The following is a 20260-nucleotide window of genomic DNA, read 5'->3' as shown; positions in this document are numbered from 1 at the left end:
ATGGATTCAAGTTACTTCCTTCTGAGACATATTTTGGGATATCCGACAAGAGACTCGGACTACGGCAAGAGGAGGCTTTCTCGAAATTTGGTTTGCTTCACAATCACGTATTGAATCCAGGGCAACAGTCGATATTCAGAGATAGCATCTATTTAGTGAAACCATCATAACGACGTTTTCTGATTGTACGCAAGCCTTTCGTAATTTAAAGCGATAGGGGTCCATTTGGTCCTCTGCGTCCTCGTTGATCTCATAGAAACATGAAACTCAGCTGACCCATGGTAACCTCAATACTACCATGCACGCAATTCGCATCGTGTACTCTGTAACTAACGCGGCATATCCACCACGGGATGATGAATGCAACCCACGAATGCTGTATGGAATACCCCACCACTAAAAATGAAGAAATAAATAGAAAATAAATTATTTCCCGGAATTCATCTGACAAAAACTACCGAGTGGGGAAGAGAGGGTCAAGGTTACTCGTATTTCGAAACAAAGAGGCTTATCCTGCGAACCGTTCTGGAGCTTTTCTTTCTTGTCGAATAGAGAGCCAGTGGAAGGACCTTCCATATCTTCGCAAACCTTATTAGGCCGTACGGCTATTCTTTGTTCCATTTTAAGTGCATTCTAATGGGGGGGGTATACTTTGTTTCTGCATTCTGGTACCACGACCTCGGACTTCCCGATAGATGAAGTCTATATCAGACAGTTTGACATTAACACTTTTCAAGTCAATAGACCCGACTATCCCTACCGAATCAAAAAGGTTCCTAAATGCCGGGTTGTGAAGAAAAAGAAGCGAGACAGAAAGTTCGCTCTACCAGACATCTAATATAAGAAGGTTTGATCTGCAGATAGTACCATGAAAACGCGACCAACTACTTCGAAAGTAACTTCCCTAGCCTTCTCTGCATATTCGCTAAAAGGTACGGTCAATTCTAGTATCTCTTCATTGGTTATCACCGTGACAGTTCCCAGAAGTCAAATAGAGTCCGACCCAAAGATCGAAGTGGGCCGACACCCACAATTAAACCAAAATACCAAACCATAGTAGCGTCTCGCTCTAGGTCGTAGCATTGTCCGTTTCAGGAAGTTTTCATTTTCCCCACCGTCGCCTATCTGAAGCTTTTGCTGTCTGTGCTCGGTACCAGATTCAAGGGCCGACGGCCCTAAATCGCAGCGTCTGGGTTTCCAAAAAGAATTACCTATCCGCTTCCCCGGATAAGACCGTACCTTGTATGTTTGCTCTGTTCTCTAAACGCGAAATAGGGAAGTCTGTTGTACGGGATTAGTGCCTTTGGCTCAGAATTGGAAGTCCACGTTAAGTGCTATGCAGGCTGGAGTATATAATATCTTTAAGAATATCCTATTTCCTACTCGACATCTTCATTGTTTATAACCTCCCGCCCTTCCATACAATAGCTGCAAATGCTCTCCAAGTTATAAGCGTTCAACGAATATTTGTAGCAATTTTCTCTCCTGATCTTGATTGAATCTGATCCTGAAGGTTTTCTATCTGTAGTTTTGCCCGCTATCTTCCTATTGCAGGCATCTATCTCGACGTCCCCGGTGGGAGCTAAGTGACACTATCCGTGAGAGTATGACTTGAAGTTTGGGCATCATCGATAGGGGCTGTCTTGATATGTCAGGCAGATTGACTGAATTGGTTAACTCAGCGAATCTATCGAACAATCTGAAGAATCATACTGGACATGATACATTTAATGAAAACAGATGCAGTGGATGACTTGAGTGCAATGAGGCTCGACAGGTAGAATGGATCTGCTCACGTGCGTAGTCACGTGGTTATTGGTAACTTTACCGCCTACCTATTCCGCCTACCTCAATAATCAGTTACCAGCAGAATTCCACGGCAAGGGCCAACACGGTTATGTGTACAGAAATTCCGACAACTGCTGGACCACAAGATGCTTCTGTCTATTAGTTAATGTGAGTTTATGAAGTATGAAATATCTTGAGAATTTGCTGGAATAAAACTGTGAGAAGCTGAGGAATGTCTTTCCGATTGTAAAGGGTGCCGGTTGAAGCAGATACTGTTGATAGCGGAATGGTTGAACAAATATATATCGAGTAGCAAGTACATGGTGCACACAGTACGTATATGTATAGTATTGAAACCTGATAAGTTTTGTACCTAGTATCTTAGGTATTTCTTCCTAGAACAAGACAGACTTCTTCAAAGACAAGCTTTTAAAAATTTCAAGGCCGCCGCCCAGTTCACGATCCTCTGTACAAGCTACTTCATTGTACGCAGGACCTGAGGCATCGCAGGCGGATCCCGTGACTGCGGAACGGAAGAGCCGGAAGGATGAGTCAGCGCCTGAGTCAGCCACGCGGAGAGTGCGGGGATTGTTGTGGTTGATGCCTTTGGCCAGGTTCTGCCTATCGGTCAGTGAGTCGAAGTATTACGTAGAGGAAACGAATTCAATTGGAGTGTCAATGGATAGAATTTGGATATCAATATCTACAAAGCAAGAAAAGTCAAGACGATTGGTCCTAAAATCAGGGGATATATGAGATCGGATGTCGGTGACCGAATGGGAGGGAGGCTGGTTCCTGCCTCAGGTTCTCTCGGCCGCGTTCCTCATTTTCCCTTCCGCCCACGTCACGGTCTGACTGATCTTTTAACTAATCCGCCGTCTTTCTCTCCCTCCCTCATTTTTCTCTTAGTCAACGTCCCCATTTCACGCTTCCCCCTGCTTACGAGATCATCCTCATCAGTCAGCAAAAATACACTTAGTTCCTAACAAAACTAAAACTATTTTGACAGCGGCTGAATCATCATCGCCTTGGCTAACCCCGATAGATAAACTAACCTACTGTACTGCTGCTGCTTACCTCATCGCGCGTCTCTCCATTCCAATTCCTCTACAAACCTCGTTGTTGTCCACTGTGAAAGACCGTGGATCCAATCCGAACTATCTGATCCTCTCCTTGGTCGGGCTTGAGTGGACGTACGTGTTGCGGACTCTCTCAGCGCGTCTTCGTGTTTGAACCTCTATACTCTCCATGCAGCCGACATTAGCTCCAGCGCCGCATCCAAGCATGCAAACATCTGCTCAGGTAAGCAGCCTGCGGTTTGTCATCAGATCGCCTGTACCCCATTGCCCACCACTCTCATTCGAGAGACGTAATGGGATTTAAGCCATGTCTCACGACGTCTCTCGCCGCTGGTATCGCTTGTGTCCGCTCGGGGGAACTGATCCGGCGTCATCCTACTTGTCGCTACGAGAAGCTCCTCCGCGGTCGCGTTCCCTCAAGAACCATACACACAGCTTATGAAATCATCGCATAGACTAATTGCATCTCTAGGACCATGCGGATCAGGGTAAGTGTCGCATTACATTGGTTATCAAGAGGCTCCCGAAACAAAGCAGAAGGCATAAAATCAAAGACCAAGATTGTGATCCATGCATCGCGTGCTGTAAAGCAACCTTGATCATGGATCTTCAGCTTTAAATCTACTCCTCTTCCCTAGTACGTGCGCGGAAATGCTGACACGCGTTGGTTCCTGAATTTAGTGCTCCATGACCAGCTCCTAGCGGCCCATCAGCACCTATCGCATCCACAGCAACCACGTCCGCAACCCCCTGCCGCGCAGCCACCGCACATGCAGCCCAATACAACAAGTCCTCGCGACCAGAACAACATCGATCCCGCGATTTCAGGTGCTGCAATGCTCAGCGGCCCGCCACAGACACCCCCCCAGCCGGAGCCCACGGGCCAGGAGAGTCCGAAGACGTATGGCAAGCGACCGTTGTCGACCTCCAAGCGCGCTGCTCAAAATCGTGCCGCACAGGTATGTTGGGATTTACCATGCGACGGGGATTTTGCTGACTGGGGAATAGCGAGCATTCCGCCAGCGAAAAGAAAGTTACATTCGCAAATTGGAGGAGCAGGTGAAGGAGTTTGATACTATGTCGGAGGCTTTCAAGGCGCTGCAGGCAGAGAACTATCAGTTGCGCGAGTATATTATCAATCTTCAGTCGCGACTTCTGGAATCCCAAGGCGAGGTGCCCGAGCTCCCAGGAAACATCGACCTGAGCCAGCCACGAACCGACTTGAATGTACCGCAACCCGGTGCTGGGCCTGCAACAACGTCTTCGTCGGCGCCAGCGCCGCCCTCCGGAGCTCAACAAGCGCAGCCGCCTCAGGGGGGTGCGTCCAATGACGACATGAACTCCCTGAACCGGATAGCCGTGGCCGGCTTGGGGATGCGCAAGCATCCCAACGAAGAGGCTAACTACCTTGGCAACAACTTTACGGGTCGTCGAACGCGTCCCGACGAGACTCAAGCTGACTCGGAAGTGACAAAGACAGAGCAGGCCCCTCATGGACTTCCCATGGTCTCATGATCGCATTCAGCTGTTGTCCTTTTTTCACGCTCCTGACCCTTGTGCTACCTCCAGATACCGAAGTTGTCGCTTCTGATGCTGATTGTTTTTGTCTCGTACTCTTTTCTTTGTATTATCCCGCTTTTATGCTTGGGTGTATGGCGTGATGCTGCTACGTTTTCTTTATCTAATGGCTTTGGAAGGGATGGTGTTCTGGATTTCAGACGCCCAGTCCGACGGGCAGAAGGCCGCCGTCTAATACTACTTTTGACCGGGTGTGGATTGACTCGATAAATACATTGACCAGTTGGACTACAAGTTCCTTTGTTTCTTTATTCAAGTGTTCAACACATCTATCATATGCTTATGTACTACTCATCAATCGTACACGAACATATCACTTGAGCAAGGAAAAAAATAACGTCAAACCAGATACACCCAAGTAACAAGTTAAGATAAGTAAATAAGTATAGCCAAATCTAATCCTAAGATCAGGTACAAGCTATAATAAGCTTCAACTATCCCTATAAATTGTCAAGGAACGCCCCTAACCAAACAAAGAACAAAAATAAACCAAAGACCCAAACCCAGTGAAAATAAAGGAGACAAAAGCCCAAAAAGCCCAAACAGAACCCCTGTCAAAACCCAGTCGCGACCATGAAAAGTGACCATGAAATCACGATAAGATAGACAGAACAGAATAACCAACCTATAACCGTTCATTGTTATTAAATTTACCCCACATACACGACGCACCACACAGCCTTACCTCTCTCTACTCCAACCAAACACCAGTCCCTCTCTCTGATTGTTTACTTCTCATCTTCTTTTCTGAATTTCACATACTCATGTTTGCATTTTAACTCATGATAGATATCCCCTCTGATTTACTTGGAGTTGTGGGTATCTAGATCTTTGGAATGTGTTTGTTCGTGAGTTGAGGGTTGGATTCTGTGTTTCGTGGAGTGAGAGCTTCCGGGTGCTTTGCACTGTTCTACTCTACATTTCTCACTCTATCTTACACTGCTCTACATCATACTGCACGATACTGCACTACGCTACGTTCATCGGGGACTATGGCTCAGCTGAATGGATCAAATGGGACTGGCTTGCTGTATAAACCACGGCAGTATCAGTATGAGATGTTTGAGGCTAGTTTGAAGGAGAATATCATTGTTGCTGTATGTTCTTCTTCTGTTCTTATTCTTTGGGGTTGCCTCTGAGGGAAACAGGCTGCTGACGAGGTTTGATAGATGGATACCGGGACGGGGAAGACGCAGATGTACGTTGCTCTCTCTTTTCCTCTTGTCTCTTTTCCTGTTTGTTTAAGGGAGTGGTGGCCGGTCCAGGGTTGAGGCTTGCTTTGCTTTTGTGTTTGGGTTGGTTTGATTGGATGGCTCTAGTGCGCTCTTACGGATCGCTCATCAGTTGGAGGGAGGTGGGCCACAGAAGGTGCGTTTCATTATCCCTATTGATATGACATGGACTGACTTTCTTGCCCTCTTTTGTTGCGAATGCAGCTGACTTGGTTCTTGACTCCAACTGTGGCTTTGTGTCTTCAGCAATATGAGGTGATTCGGAGTCATCTTCCCGCTGTGAGAGCCTGTACAATCACAGGGCTGGACAAGGTTGAGCGCTGGAAGAGCCAGTATATTTGGGATGAGCTCTTGAAAGACAAGCAAGTGGTAGTGTCGACTCATGCGGTTTTGTTCGAGGCCTTGACTCATGGCTTTGTCCGGATATCCCAGTTGGGTCTGCTTATATTTGACGAAGGTTGGTAGTCGGTTTGTTCTTGAGATTTGACGTGGAGCTGAGATTGCTGATGGTGTAGCTCATCATTGCATGCGGCGGCATCCGGCGAACATGATCATGCTTGATTTTTATCATCCCACTTTGCGAAAGCATGGCAGAGACAGCGTTCCTTGCATATTGGGTCTAACGGCTAGCCCAGTGGTCAGGTCAAAGAGTCAGGAGATGAAGTAAGGGAAAAACACAGCCCCATCATTCTCTTTGCCCGGCCAGAGAACTAACCCCAATAAACTCTGCACAGAACCCTAGAATCGAATCTCGACTCGATCTGCAAAACTCCGCAAGTCCACAAACAAGAACTCACCACGTACGCCCACAGACCAGAGTTACTGCCCATCATCTACAAAGCCATAGATGAAGGGCCTGGCGGCAGGGCCCTGCAAGCCCTGGAGCACGCCTGGGATACGGCGGACATTGACGGAGATCCAGACGCTATACCACAAAACGGCAGCCTGCTCAACGGGAGCGGGGAATACAAAGCGCTCATGGTACGAAAAACCCTCTGCAACGAGCAAATTAAACGCTTTGTGGACCGAAGCCGTCACATATTCGCAGAACTGGGAGAGTGGGCAGCAGACTACTACATTTGCACATCCGTAGAACAACTGCGCACTACGATTCGCGATCAGTCTTTGACCATGGACTGGGAAGACGAGGAGAGAGCCTACCTTTCAAACTTCTTGTCCAAGCTACCAGTCGCGGAGGTCCAGGCTAACCTCGCAGATCCGAACAACTTCACAATGTCGCCAAAGCTCGCAGCATTGATAAACTTCCTTGACAAATTCGACGACCCCGAGTTCTCGGGCTTGATCTTTGTAAAACAAAGAGTAACCGTAAGCGTACTGGCCAGGTTACTTTCTCTCCACCCCCAAACCAGGGACCGATTCCGATGCGCAGCTTATGTTGGCATGTCGGTTGGCAGTTGTCGTCAAGACATGGTGGGCGACTGGCATAATGCGAAGAAGCAGCGAGGTACCATGGACGACTTCCGAAGTGGGCGTAAAAATCTGATTGTCACGACCAGCGTTTTGGAAGAAGGTATCGACGTCACGGCCTGTCGTGTCGTCGTATGCTTTGACAAGCCCGCTAACTTAAAGTCCTTCATCCAAAGGCGCGGTCGAGCACGACAGCAAAAGTCAACATACGCTATCATGTTCTCCACAGCGGACGAGCACGGCGATTTGCGCAGGTGGCAGATTTTAGAGCAAGCTATGGTCGAAGCTTATCAAGACGAAGAGAGACGGCTCCGCGAGGCAGAAGCGCAAGAAGCAGTCGATGAAAATGTACCAGAGATGATCACCGTTGAAGCCACCGGGTACGGTCTCCGAATAATGATTCTTTGATCACTCCTAACATCGTCACAGCGCCGTCATAACACCCGATTCAGTCGTCACACATCTCTACCACTTCTGCGCCGTGCTTCCTGAGGAACGGTATGTCGACAACAGGCCGGAGTTCTCGTTCGAGAAGGACAGACAAGGTCTTATCAAAGGCACGGTGATCCTGCCCAGCTGCGTGCACCCGAAAGTCCGTCGCATCCAAGGCAAACTATGGTGGAAGAGTGAGCGTGCAGCAGTCAAAGAGACAGCTTTCCAGGCATACCGGGCCCTCTATGAGTTTGGCCTTTTGAACGATCATCTTCTCCCATTAACGAAAAACCCGGAGATGAGGCCGACTGATCACACCACTTTGCCCTCGCTATTAGATGTGTCTGAGCAGTATGATCCTTGGACAGACTGGGCAAACTCGTGGTCATGTCCAGATGTGCATCAGATGCGTATTGCCTTGGAAAGCAACGGACACCCAGCAGATGGGCTAATTATGAAGCTGATCGGACCGACGAACCTGCCACCACTGGCTCCAATAACTCTTTTCTGGGATCGCGATACTCGTCTCACATTGTCATTCGATGTACCAGAGCGTATCACAACAGTAACCGATAACTGCATCGCGAACATGCGGACAGTCACTGCACTTTACATTCAAGCGCCCCGTAGCCGAAACCTGTTAAATAATGATGACTTTGTGACCCTATTTGGGCCTGACCTACCGAGCACCGAGTTGGCCGATTGGCTCCTTCGAAACGCGGGATATGAAACTGCCCATGAGGCGTACTCACGGGGCACTATGCCCGGTACGATGGGAATAATCCGGGACCTTTCGCGCTATGACGAGCCGTTCTTCTGCCATAGATGGATCGAGTCCGAAACCGGCTTAATTGAAATAGAATGCAGGCCTATCCCACGTCGGAGGAACTTTTTGCATCCGCCGGCCTTAGATAACGGGCAAGCTGATGCTATCGTTGAGTCGGAACATGGTTCTGCCAAGGTGCACATGGTGGCTGCCGAAAGCTGTACTGTGGACAAGTTACCAGTGTCCACAGCCATATTTGGCTTATTTATCCCACACATTGTTGACCGACTTGAGAGTACATTGATCGCAAACAGACTGTGCGCAACCATTCTGTGTGACGTCGGGTTCGCGGACATTCAGCATGTTATCACAGCCATCATGGCACCATCGGCTCAAGGGGTGACCAACTATCAGCGATATGAGTTTCTCGGGGACTCGATCCTAAAGTACATTGTTTCGTGTCAGCTTTTCTTTCAGAACCTTAACTGGCCGGAGGGCTTCCTCACCGAAGGTCGCACCACTATTGTCCAGAACCCTCGGCTCACCAGGGCTGCTCTTGACGCTGGATTGGATTCTTTCATTATCACAAAGGCGCTCACTCCTCGCCGGTGGATTGCACCACTGATATCCACAAGGGTGGGGGCTGCTCCTGTCAAGCGACAGATGTCAGCCAAGGTGTTGGCGGACGTCATCGAGGCTCTAATTGGAGCCGCCTATCTGGACGGTGGCCATTCCAAAGCCCAGATTTGCACGCATTGCTTCCTTCCGGAGGTCAACAGACAGCCCCTGGACATTCCATCTCTCATCACACAGACGGAGCATGGACGAACCGCGCGCCAGATCATAGACGGTGACTTGCAAAGACACCTTGGCTACACCTTCAAGAACGAGGATCTCCTGATCGAGGCTCTCACCCACCCTTCCTGCCAGCACGACCAAACCACCCAGTCCTATCAGCGATTAGAGTTCCTCGGCGATGCTATCCTCGACATGGTCATTGTCCCCATCATCTTCCAATACTCTAACAAAATCTCACCAGGAGACATGACCCTCATCAAACATGCAGTAGTGAACGCGAACCTGCTTGGGTTTTTCTGCATGGAGTTTTCCATCGAACAAGACAAGACCAAAGTTGAAAAGACCCCTGACGGCCGATTCGCGGTCAAGTCCGAGACACAGCATGTGGAGCTGTGGCGCTTCATGAGATTCAATAGTCTCGATCTGCAAACCTCCCGCGATGCAGCTCTAGACCGTCATCGCAGACTCCGAAACAAAATTCTTACCTCCCTCTACCACGGCCCCAGTTATCCCTGGCAGAGTCTCTCCCAACTCTACGCAGACAAATTCTTCTCCGACATCGTTGAGAGCGTCCTCGGAGCCATTTATGTTGACTCAGGCGGGGACCTCTCTGCATGCGAACGCTTCCTCGAGCAGATTGGCTTGCTGTCTTATGTTAGACGCGTTCTGTTAGATGGTATCAACGTGACTCACCCTCGGAACATCGCACAGCGACTGTCAAAGGGGGACGCGCTTTTCAATTTGAGGCGTGTCTCGGATGAGAAAGGCCGCTCCATGTACCGGTGCACAGTTACTATGAACGATGCCCAGATTGTCCTTGTGGAGGGTTGTCAGTGTGGCGAAGAGGCCGAGGTGAGGGCTGCCAACGAAACGATTGAGTTCTTGCAGCGTCGCCAGGAAGTTGTTTGATCAGTCAACCAGCCAGTCAGCCCGCTTGAGCGACTGACTGGTTGACTGGCTGAATGGCTGTAACGGCCGCTCCAAGGGACGACTGTATGTGTGGATGAGTGACAGGGAGACGCAGTTGATTGTGTGACTGGGAGAGCAGAGGATGTGTTGCACATACAGCGACACAACGGTTGGTGAATGAGTAAACGATGCGATAGTTATGTGACGATGTAATCGTTGTGCACCACTATGTGATACTTATGCGACAACAATGCGCTGCGATGACAATGCGATGTGAAGTGCTGCCATGCAATGTGACAATGATCACGATGTCATGATTGACTATGAGGACTGTGTTTGTATGCTCGGGTCTTTTCTTTAGCGAGTTTGGGTCGAATAACAGGTTAGATAGAAATGAGGATGATTTTCCCGACAGAAAGCAACAAACTCCGTTGCGAAATGAATTGGACATAGTAAAAATATGCACTACAAAGAATAAAAAAGCCCACCCGAAAGTTGGAAACTATGTAAACAGAACGCCAATGCTTATGCTTTCTTCCTGTTACTTCTTCGAACTGGCCTTGTCTTTGTTTCGGGCTCTGGCTGCTCTTCCTTGACCTGCTCTGGCTCCTTGTCTGCTGTATCAGCATCGGAGTCGTGCGACTCGACTTGGTCATCTTCACTGGTCGCTACCATAACACCTTCGTCGGTCGCATCGCTAACCGAGGACTGGTTCTCCGCATCCGTCTTCGAAACGGGTTCCCAAGCTCCATCTGCCGGCTGCGGTTCATTCCGGATGCCATCGAGGACCTTCTTGGCCTCGCTTTCGACTCCATTCCATGCACCGCAGCTTCCACACCGCCAGCGACCGAGTTCTTCCAACGATTTGATACCCGGAGGAGCTTGGCCGTTAACAAGCCGACAGGAGCTGCAAATCAAGACGATCCGGTTCTTCGGTTGAGTCTCATCCTCGCCGAGGAGGACATCCATGAGACGATCATACCAGTGTGACTGCTCGATATACTGTGGCGCACTTGGGAACGCGTTGGGCGCAAAGCCCGGCTCATCAAACGCAGGGCCTGGAGGAGGTACCGGCTGCTGTTGGATCTGGGGCTGAGGGGGATACGGAGAAGGCGGCGCAGGGAAATCGGGGGAGGGAGCACCAGGAGACTGGACGGGAGTCGGACGGCGAATATTTGCGGTCGGGGGAGGGGGAAGGCCAGTCCGTTGCACGGGCGGTTGTTGCTGCTGGGGGTTTGAGGATTTGCGCTTCGATTCCGACTTGCGCTTGTCGTCGCCGCCTTTCGACTTTGTTCGTTTGGGGACACCTCCGTATTTCTCTAGGAGTTGTTGGGTGGAATTGTATTTCGTTGCGACCTTGAGCTTCTCAATTGTTTCGTCTCGCTGCTTTTGGAGATCATCGAGGTATCGCTGATTGCTATTGATGCGGTATTCGAAGTACTTGCTGCCTGCGGTGCGAACGGCGTAGATCCTGTTCCCAAATTAGACCGTTGAAAAGGGGGGTTTCAGGATTATTCAGGGGTTTGGCGTACACGACGGGACCCCCTGCAATGGCGGCGTATTCGACCACGCCAAAATTTTGCCAGCCTAGCACCAGCGCGAGGATGATGGAGTAGAGGAGGTAGGCAAAGGTGGTGTATAGCGTCCACAGAGCTTTGAAGCGACGGGCGTTTTGGCGGTGAGTGTCGAGACGGGTGTTCGCGCGAGTGATTTTACCAGAGAGAGTTTCGAGCGCTCTTTCAAAGGAGGCCGGGGAGTTGTCTTCTCCCTGTTTGATGAGGGTTTCTTTGGTTAGTGGTTACTTGCGAACTGGGGGAACAGGCAGCCACATGGCGGACATACTTTGAAAGGCCACAGGGATACCATTGCGGCTGGAGGGTATTGGTTTCAGGGTGCGATTGAGATTGGCAGCATTAGTGTGAAGACATTGTCGACAATATTTGCAAGTCAAGTCAAGTATATCTGTCTCCGAGGGAGGTATAGTGTACGTGTAGAGGGGAAGTGGAATGCAAGCGATGAAGTAAGGGTAAAGTCAAGAGAATCTTTATTTGAATTGAAGCTCCCGGAAAACGTCACGTCACCTGCCGCGCACTGACCACGTGCTCCGTCGATCATTCATCTTTATTTAGTACACAACTTCATATCCATATATCGTCCAGATATGATCATCGAATTGCTTTCTACGCTTGATATTGAGACCAGAAGCCTGCTGTCTATTCATCAACAACTAAAGAAGGAAAATAAAAGTACGCCCGTTCGTCTACGTGACAAGCCAACAATTAGTAGGCTCTCTAAACATAGGGTTCTACGGAGATGGCTTTGTAGAAAGTTTGTTTTTGCCTTCACCTTTGTAGAAGAGAACTTCGTGCTATTGTAACGTTATTTAGATGACTTTGCCTTACATTCGGCGATATGTGTACAAGCCATAGGTACTATGTATACCAATTGTCTTGGGAACTCCAACGGCCTTTGTATGACGAATATCTCGAGGCATAATTCATGGTGCACCTTATCTACATATCTTGACACCTACACAGCCGTGGATGCTCAGTAGGGACTAAAGTTATCCAATATTCTCCAAAGATGGAGACATTATAATCCTCAAAATTGCGTCAGCCAAGTTGTTTATCAATTAGTGTTGACATCCCTATAGATCATATGTTATCAATTCTATGTCCTCAGCTATGATTCTGCGCAAGAAAGAGCTTGTAAATGCTGAGAAGGCTGTGTAGATCTTCTCGCCAAAGTATCATTGGATTTCCCTATCATGTTGGGTAAATGTTCGAAGACATGGGCTCTACCCTTGTTCCAACCACTGCCAAACTAGGCGAGATTGTGGGTGCATTTATCTAGTCTGGAACGCTTTCCAGATTATTGAGGCCCGAGTGAAAATAACAAAAGAGAGAAACAAAAAAGAGAAATCACTCTTCTAGATGGTGGTCATCTAAAGATACATGCTGTAGGTTTGGCACCACGGACGAGCTCAAAGTGAGAACATGCGTTGGAAAGATAATCATCTGATAATCTAGCTCAAGGTTCAGAACGGCAATGATGTCAGGAATAACTAGAGCTTGCCCGGACTAGTATAAGTGCATAGGTGCCAGTGTGCAGTTGTTAGTTGTGTCTAGCCATGCATCTCGCTAAACTTTTTAACTTTGTAGTGTCCGTCGATGTTCTAGACTTAGTTTTGAATGGAAAGGGTCGCCGGAATCACCGTATATTGCTTCTCCAAGATGATATCTGAAAAGGTTTCCATGCGTTCTGAATCAGAACTCGGTCAATGTGGTTCAATAGTACTGCAGGTCAAAGCAGATCACATGATTGACTGGTCTTTAATTATCTATCGCGTTCAGTTATAGCAACTTCTCTCACAACTTCAGGATGCCTCCCCTTATTCTCTCTTCTCTTTTTCTACTAGATCACGGACCCCACATGAACCGCAGCCAGCCACTACAACACCACCAACGCAAACGATAGTTACACGTCCAACGCACGTCCACCGCCACCCCTCTAAAAGCGGGGCAAGCTGCAGTAACACTTTGACGTATTTGCCGGGACACACGGAGGAAATATTACTGGTTGATAGCTTGGCATTAACAGAATAGAAAAACGGTTTATAGCGGCAGGTGAGATCAGAATTGACAATACCAATAAAACCCCGATATAAGCAATATACCCAATATAAGCAATCTACCAGGCTGTCTCCTATCATTTCCTATACAAAATTGCAGAAAACCTCGATATAGGGAACTTTCATTATTCTGCTCAGTCTACCATACAAAATTGCTTATAATAAGGTATAGTGGGTCCAGCTAACTATTAAAAAATTTACTATAATAAAAAAATTATGTGTAAATTTCTCAAATACTAATTTAGCTCTACCCCTACTACCTAACAATAACAAAAATATATGTAATTATACAGATTCTTTTACTCTATTTTACTGTCAGTCTTTATACTAATGAATCATACTAAAAATACTATAGAATTGTATCACTATATACTATATCTATATTTTAGTAGATCTTATATAGTGATTTTGATATAAGCAATCCCTCGATATAAGCAATTTAGGCAGTCAGCTCATTCCCTTGCTTATATCGGGGTTTTACTGTAACAATCGGAGCGGGCCGTAAACCGAGTACAACTCATCATGCATAAATGCTGAAGACGGATGGGTCTTGGGTAAACAGTCCTGTGGAGAGGTCTGTCAAATAGCGGGGCTTCCGATTCTCGTATGACTGCAGCACTCCAGCACACCTTTTAGAACCGAGACTCTGGCTGTCTACACGACATTGTATATGTGGAATTATATAGAGGGTGGAACCGATTGGGAAAGAAGGAGCTCAGCTCTTGTGTGTGATGGTCTTAGCGTCTTGAAAAAAAAAAAAAAAAAAAAAAAAAAGAAACCTAGCGTGGAGATGTGCATACTGGAGCTGATTAGATTATGGTGGAGACTCGATACAGCTCGTGTATCTAAGCAGCGCCAAATCAGAGAAAGGTCAAGCAAGGGTATAGATGTGTCTAGGCCTTGGCCAAGGTGCTCTAGCCTACGACAACAATAAGGATGTCGAGCGCTTTGCTCTATGCTGGTTTGACATCCCATCCCCAAAGACCAAGTCAAATTTGTTGAAGTTTGAACGTTCAATGAATTATATGAATTTTGTTAGTTTGGCTGGCTGGGTATTGAGCAATGATGTGACAACTCGACTAACAGGCCGATGGGTCCTATGGACAAGATCATGCAGCTCTTAGCCCAACTTGACCTTTGCATTCTGAAATTATTGTCCTAGGTAAATTTCGATGCACCTGCTGTTGGGGACATCTTATTCGTAGTGGGGAGCGTATGAATATCGAATTCTATGACACACATTGCTCGCCGAGGAAGTCCACAAATGGACTCTGCATATGCAGGCCATGCCACGTAATTGAGTTCTCCTCTTCAGCCCTGCGTTAGAAAATAGAGCCAGAGAAAATCGGCTGCACGACGTGGCACGACGACAGGTAAAACCTACGAAAGTTAAATGAAACTTTCAACAAGAGCTCAACGACGAGACGTGAAACACAATAAGCACATCGCACGGTTGGAGTGAGTATGTAGTTAGGTTACATGATCTAGACAAGCAGTATTGGATGGCGCCGGCCACCAAGGATAGAACATACTTGTAGAATGGCGTTTTATATACTTTTAAGTAAATTATTAGACCATAGTATATCATAGCAATTGGTCTCTGTATCTGGCCATTGTAACCGAGAGTATCTCGACCAAGAGGTTGCATGTTCAGCCAGCCACTGGCATGCATTGCAGACATTCAACCAATTGAGTATTTGACGCATGCAACTAAGAGCCAGCTGCGGGGCTGAGGAAACACAGCTGCACGAGTGAGATGATGGACTCTATGTTTGTGGTGGAAGGCCAGCAGACTAGGATACGGACAGAGGCAGAGAGGAATGAGCAAATGTTATAGTTGACATGTTATAATTGCTGTAATCCGTCTGACCTTGGTTGAATATAAGAAGCCCGGTTTATCCGTCTACTCAGAGAACTAAATCAAACCAACGAAACTCATACTTCAGAGAAACATAGTCTTAAGTATCAACGAAACTTTCACTTGCGGCAATGTCTACTCCTGGCGCCCAAGAAGTTCTTTTCCGTAAGTATAAGACCAGAGATACGACCTCTTTGATGTTAACAGAGAGACAGGTACCGGAATTGCTGCGGTGAACTCCACCAACCATCTCCGTGTCTACTTTCAGGACTCTCACGGTAGTATTCGCGAGAGTCTCTATGAGAGTGGGTGGGCGAATGGTACGGCAAAGAATGTTATCGCCAAGGCGAAGCTTGGTACCCCTCTCGCTGCGACATCTAAGGAACTGAAAAATGTAGGTCAGGCATTACGCTTATGATATCCTGAAAGCTAACGAACTTCAAGATTCGTGTCTACAGTCTTACCGAAGACAACGTCCTTCAGGAAGCTGCTTATGATAGTGGCAGCGGATGGTACAACGGCGCGCTGGCTGGCGCTAAATTCACAGTTGCTCCTTACTCTCGAATCGGGTCTGTCTTTCTGGCAGGAACGAATGCGTTGCAGTTGCGTATCTATGCCCAGAAAACTGATAACACGATACAGGAGTATATGTGGAATGGTAAGGCACTTCGAAATTCCCAATTTCGGTGATGGTTTCCTAACATCGCGACAGGAGACGGCTGGAAGGAAGGCACAAACCTTGGAGTTGCGCTTCCTGGCACTGGTATTGGAGTTACTTGCTGGCGCTACACCGATTACGATGGTCCAAGCATTAGGTACAGTCACCCCATCCCTATACGCTAAGTGAATGATCCATTAATACTTCTCCGGCTCATAGGGTCTGGTTCCAAACCGACAATTTGAAGCTTGTCCAGCGAGCATATGATCCCCATACCGGATGGTATAAGGAACTGACTACCATCTTTGACAAGGCTCCTCCTCGCTGTGCAATCGCAGCCACGAACTTTAACCCCGGTAAAAGTAGCATTTACATGCGGATCTATTTTGTCAACTCTGACAACACAATTTGGCAAGTGTGTTGGGATCATGGCCAAGGATACCATGACAAGAGAACCATTACACCAGTCATTCAGGGCTCGGAAATTGCGATCATTAGCTGGGAAGGGCCTGAGCTGCGTCTGTACTTTCAAAATGGCACATATGTCAGTGCCATTAGTGAGTGGACATGGGGCAAAGCACACGGATCGCAGCTGGGTCGCCGGGCTCTCCCTCCGGCTGAGTAGACTTTTCGTTGGGCACAGGAGGCAATTGGCCATATTCAGGTCTGTCTACTACCGACCGAATGCTTGGTTCAAGAATACAAATTGGTCATCGAGCCTCCATGTATGTACCAGCTACTCCTTAGCTTGAACGGTACATTGCTACTATCACACGTTAAACTGTTGATAGTTCACTATGTTGCTAGTTCTGACAGGCGTTCCGATATGTCACTGTTGTCATTGATCAAATGCTAGCCAAATTGTACTCGTCTCACATCACCTCGTTTGCCATACATAAACCTCAAATTAGCCCAGTGTCAAATTTTCGCTCAGTAGCCACTAGTTTGAGACATCAGTAGCAAGCTTTCTTACCCGAGTAATTTCAGGAACCCTCCTTTGTGTATTTACTATAGAAAGTCAAACACTGAGAAGACGGCATCGTCTCTCGTGGCAGAGAAGGGGTCCAGACCCTCAAGACGCGGAGTTCCATGAGAAGATCACATACGCGTTTTGGATGAGAATCAAGAATTCTGACAGTTCCACATAGAGTGACGCTGAATTGGGGAGAATAAGTAGCGAAAGTCAGGAGCCACTTCCCGGGGAGTAATTGTGAGCCAACCAGAAGTTTTCCTCTTTGCCACGCGGGTCCTGTCAGGGGTAGCTGAGCTATTCTGCTGGGATAGCACAATTCCTTTCACAGTGCAATGCTAACGAGAACAGGCCAAGGTTGGGCAGCACTGGCCAATATCTCAAATATAGAACTCGTTAGACAATGAGGTAGTAGAGGCAGCTGGATCGAATCTCACCGGGCAGCCCATCATCTGAAGTGCACGACCAAGGCAAGCTCCACAGTGGGTCCAAGCCTCGGGAAACAGAGGTACAGTACCTACTCATCTTGGTATGGGTTATATAACACCTAGGATCTAAAAGAGGTGGCGAATGAAAAGGATCAACATTCAACACCCCCGTGCTGTCCGTCATAAAATGACAATCAACTCACCTGCATATGCCTTGGTTTTGAATTTGGAATAATGCTCGGTGACCTAATCGACCCTCCATCGTGTCCGAAGAAACCCGATGGTCGAGCTGTCAAACTTAATTTCCACTTGTCTTTGTCTGATCAGCGATGAGGGTTAATGGCGGATGCAGCTTCCGGCACGCCGTCGGGGACTACGAAACGCCACATACCCAACGGCTAAAAGCCAAAATATGACCTATATGACAGTCCCCAACCTGCACTAGCTCCGTTCTCTTTGTTGTCGATGTTGCTAGCTGAGGCTTATTGGCGGCTGGGCCTAGTGGGTATTTTGTCAAGGGAGGAGCTGTACGAGATGGACCCTGCATGATCTATCTGTGAGCTTGTTCCAGCCAGGGTGACTCTCCGAGGAGCCTCTAATTAACCCAACACATGTATGCAAGATTCGCTAGGGTTAAAAAGGCTGTTGGCTTAGTCCTGCATGCATTAGCTCATATACTCATTCCTTCAAAGCAGTTGCTAGGTGCCAATCCATGAGCTATTTGGAATATGATGCATACCGACTAGAGCTATGTAGTACATAAACGGGGACTGTGTGACTGGTAACGTTTGAGGGCGTTCGGGGATGGTACTTTTGCCTCGGTAGAGCTTTTGAATAGCTTTAGGCAGCCTATGCTGAGTTCTAAGTTTCTCACAGGAAAGGATCATTTACCGGCGCTTCGCTCGGGATACTCTTTTAGGTCAGAGAACGGGGCACGGGATGTCCTGAGGGGTACGGAGTACAGGGAACCATTGCAAATAGGCTCAGACCGTGTTGCTTTGTGGAGGCGAACAATTGCTATGGTGTCCGATCGCCATGCAGCTGAGGGTCTTCGGGGTCCGGCCCTAAATTGGCCAAGTAAAACTTTGTCTGTCACAATCAGAGCCTCTTTGTCTTGCCCTATACTGCAGGCTTTTCTTGTTATTCTTTTACCTGCAGGTCTGCACTCAATCTTGATTTGATCACTCCTTCTTTGCCTTTTTAATGAGACTTGAGATAATTCACTGATCTCAATGCCTGACACTTCGAGGTGAAATGTCTGCGGTGACAGAGCCTCCGGTCTTTGACCGTGAAACTTCTCTGGCTGCCATTCCCCTCCTGGCTATTGCCGCCTACAACTCCGTGGAGCTGTTCTACTGGATATTCAGCTTCTTCAGACGCTACAATGGCTGCTATTTCTGGAGCCTCTTAGTGACCGCAATGGGGATCATCATATTCGTCACAGCTGTGGTGCTTTCGTTAGCGGACATGGGGCCTTCAGCCTTGATAAAAATCGCCTATAGTTTAGGGTTCCTCGTCATGGTCACAGGCAGCGCTACGGTTCTCTACGCTCGTCTTCACCTTGTTACCATGGACAAGACACCAGAACATGTCCTGTGTTTTATCATCTTTACCACCTGTACCCTACACCTCCCTCTAACTATTCTATACCTCGTTAGGGCGTTTATCGAATTTACCACAAGACCCGCCTTGGAGTCATTCTCCCGCAAATATGAGCACTTTGTTATAGCCTGTTCGTGTGCGCGCGAATTGGTCCTATCAGGCATCTATCTTTGGGTAGCATTCCGAAACCTCAAGCCTATTCTGGATGCCAAAGGCCAGGAGGGCTGCCGAGTGAAAAGCGAATTAATAGTCATGAATGCTTTTGTGCTCGCCTCGACTGTCTGCCTTGTGGTCCTGGATCATACCGATCATGATGCAATCAAACATGGCTACGGCTCCATGGCGACAAGTATTAAGCTGAAGATGGAATTTGCCATTCTGAATAAATTGGTTAATTTAGTTCAGAGCCCGCTGCATCTCAACCATATCTCAACGCTGCACCACTCCACCGACGACTATCCCTTTCGAATCAATGACCTGGAACACCCTGCCGATACCGATCAATGCCTACGATCTACCAACGACAAATCTTCTGGTCACTTTGCCACTGTTGTCAGGCCTATCTCGTGCCCTCCTCATGCGCTCTCTAGTGACCGTCTTCTTTACAGCAGTCCAGGACATAGTAACACTGAGGCGAGTTCGAGCCGAGGCAGAAGGCGATCCCCTTGGAGAAGAAGCCGATAACCTCCCTTATGTCCTCTCTGGTCGCTACCGGCGGGCTCGACACGGACAATTCAAACTGGCATATATTATCTATAATGAACTGAAGTACCTTCCCGGGCTGTGCCCAGTACATAGTTACGCTCCATGCCGTGTTATGCTATAGCACCAACTATCCCTACATTGTGCCGGGCCGCGCCTCGAAAATCGCATATTGCATTGATTACACCATGATACCCTACAGCTCCTCACTCACTACTGCTGTATAATTACTCTGCTGGCCTCGGGTGGCTCGATATGCTATCTCTTATACTGAATATTTTCCTTGACCCTTAGCCGGATAAGCTACATTGGGCTTTACCACACATTGTCACATTTCTTTTTCTTTTAGTAATAGCTCCAGCTGTCATTGGCTCGTGTCTTGGAAACGGAAGCCAAGCCAT

The 20260-nt window shown here is 47.9% G+C and overlaps 6 protein-coding genes across 6 annotated transcripts; 5 read left to right on the top strand and 1 right to left on the bottom strand.

The window, feature by feature from the left end:
* Positions 1 to 1782: 1782 nt before the first annotated feature.
* F9C07_2215063 (dsRNA-specific nuclease dicer) lies at positions 1783 to 12117 on the top strand. Its single transcript, XM_071509675.1, has 13 exons — positions 1783 to 1956; positions 2188 to 2419; positions 2798 to 2964; positions 3043 to 3090; positions 3340 to 3355; positions 3549 to 5542; positions 5615 to 5643; positions 5765 to 5813; positions 5882 to 6134; positions 6193 to 6340; positions 6412 to 7485; positions 7535 to 11481; positions 11543 to 12117. Exons 6-12 carry the CDS (start codon positions 5438 to 5440, stop codon positions 10008 to 10010), a joined length of 4134 nt encoding a protein of 1377 aa, XP_071367638.1. The 5' UTR covers positions 1783 to 1956; positions 2188 to 2419; positions 2798 to 2964; positions 3043 to 3090; positions 3340 to 3355; positions 3549 to 5437; the 3' UTR covers positions 10011 to 11481; positions 11543 to 12117.
* F9C07_8024 (putative bZIP transcription factor) lies at positions 3037 to 4382 on the top strand (the record flags this gene model as incomplete). The annotated part of the gene is made up of 4 exons (XM_041294299.2): positions 3037 to 3090; positions 3340 to 3355; positions 3549 to 3826; positions 3876 to 4382. 4 exons carry the CDS (start codon positions 3037 to 3039, stop codon positions 4380 to 4382), a joined length of 855 nt encoding a protein of 284 aa, XP_041149616.2.
* Positions 10536 to 11876, bottom strand: F9C07_8022 (uncharacterized protein; the record flags this gene model as incomplete). The annotated part of the gene is made up of 3 exons (XM_041294290.1): positions 10536 to 11481; positions 11543 to 11778; positions 11853 to 11876. The coding sequence occupies 3 exons, from the start codon at positions 11874 to 11876 to the stop codon at positions 10536 to 10538; spliced, it is 1206 nt and encodes a 401-aa protein (XP_041149618.1).
* Positions 12118 to 12171: 54 nt separating the features above from the next.
* On the top strand, positions 12172 to 12742 carry F9C07_8021 (uncharacterized protein; the record flags this gene model as incomplete). Its single annotated transcript, XM_071511705.1, has 4 exons — positions 12172 to 12292; positions 12398 to 12481; positions 12594 to 12621; positions 12664 to 12742. The coding sequence occupies 4 exons, from the start codon at positions 12172 to 12174 to the stop codon at positions 12740 to 12742; spliced, it is 312 nt and encodes a 103-aa protein (XP_071367637.1).
* A 2713-nt stretch (positions 12743 to 15455) lies between these two features.
* On the top strand, positions 15456 to 17099 carry F9C07_2285789 (fucose-specific lectin). The gene is made up of 5 exons (XM_041294282.2): positions 15456 to 15664; positions 15715 to 15893; positions 15944 to 16157; positions 16212 to 16314; positions 16377 to 17099. The coding sequence occupies exons 1-5, from the start codon at positions 15631 to 15633 to the stop codon at positions 16780 to 16782; spliced, it is 936 nt and encodes a 311-aa protein (XP_041149619.1). The 5' UTR covers positions 15456 to 15630; the 3' UTR covers positions 16783 to 17099.
* Positions 17100 to 18365: 1266 nt separating this feature from the next.
* Positions 18366 to 20185, top strand: F9C07_1730779 (uncharacterized protein). Its single transcript, XM_041294283.2, has one exon. It carries the CDS (start codon positions 18810 to 18812, stop codon positions 19839 to 19841), a length of 1032 nt encoding a protein of 343 aa, XP_041149620.2. The 5' UTR covers positions 18366 to 18809; the 3' UTR covers positions 19842 to 20185.
* The last annotated feature ends 75 nt before the right edge of the window (positions 20186 to 20260 follow it).

Source organism: Aspergillus flavus, chromosome 6 (assembly GCF_009017415.1).
Source record: "Aspergillus flavus chromosome 6, complete sequence".
Taxonomy (NCBI): Eukaryota; Fungi; Ascomycota; class Eurotiomycetes; order Eurotiales; family Aspergillaceae; genus Aspergillus; species Aspergillus flavus.
This window is presented reverse-complemented; position numbering and strand designations above follow the sequence as displayed.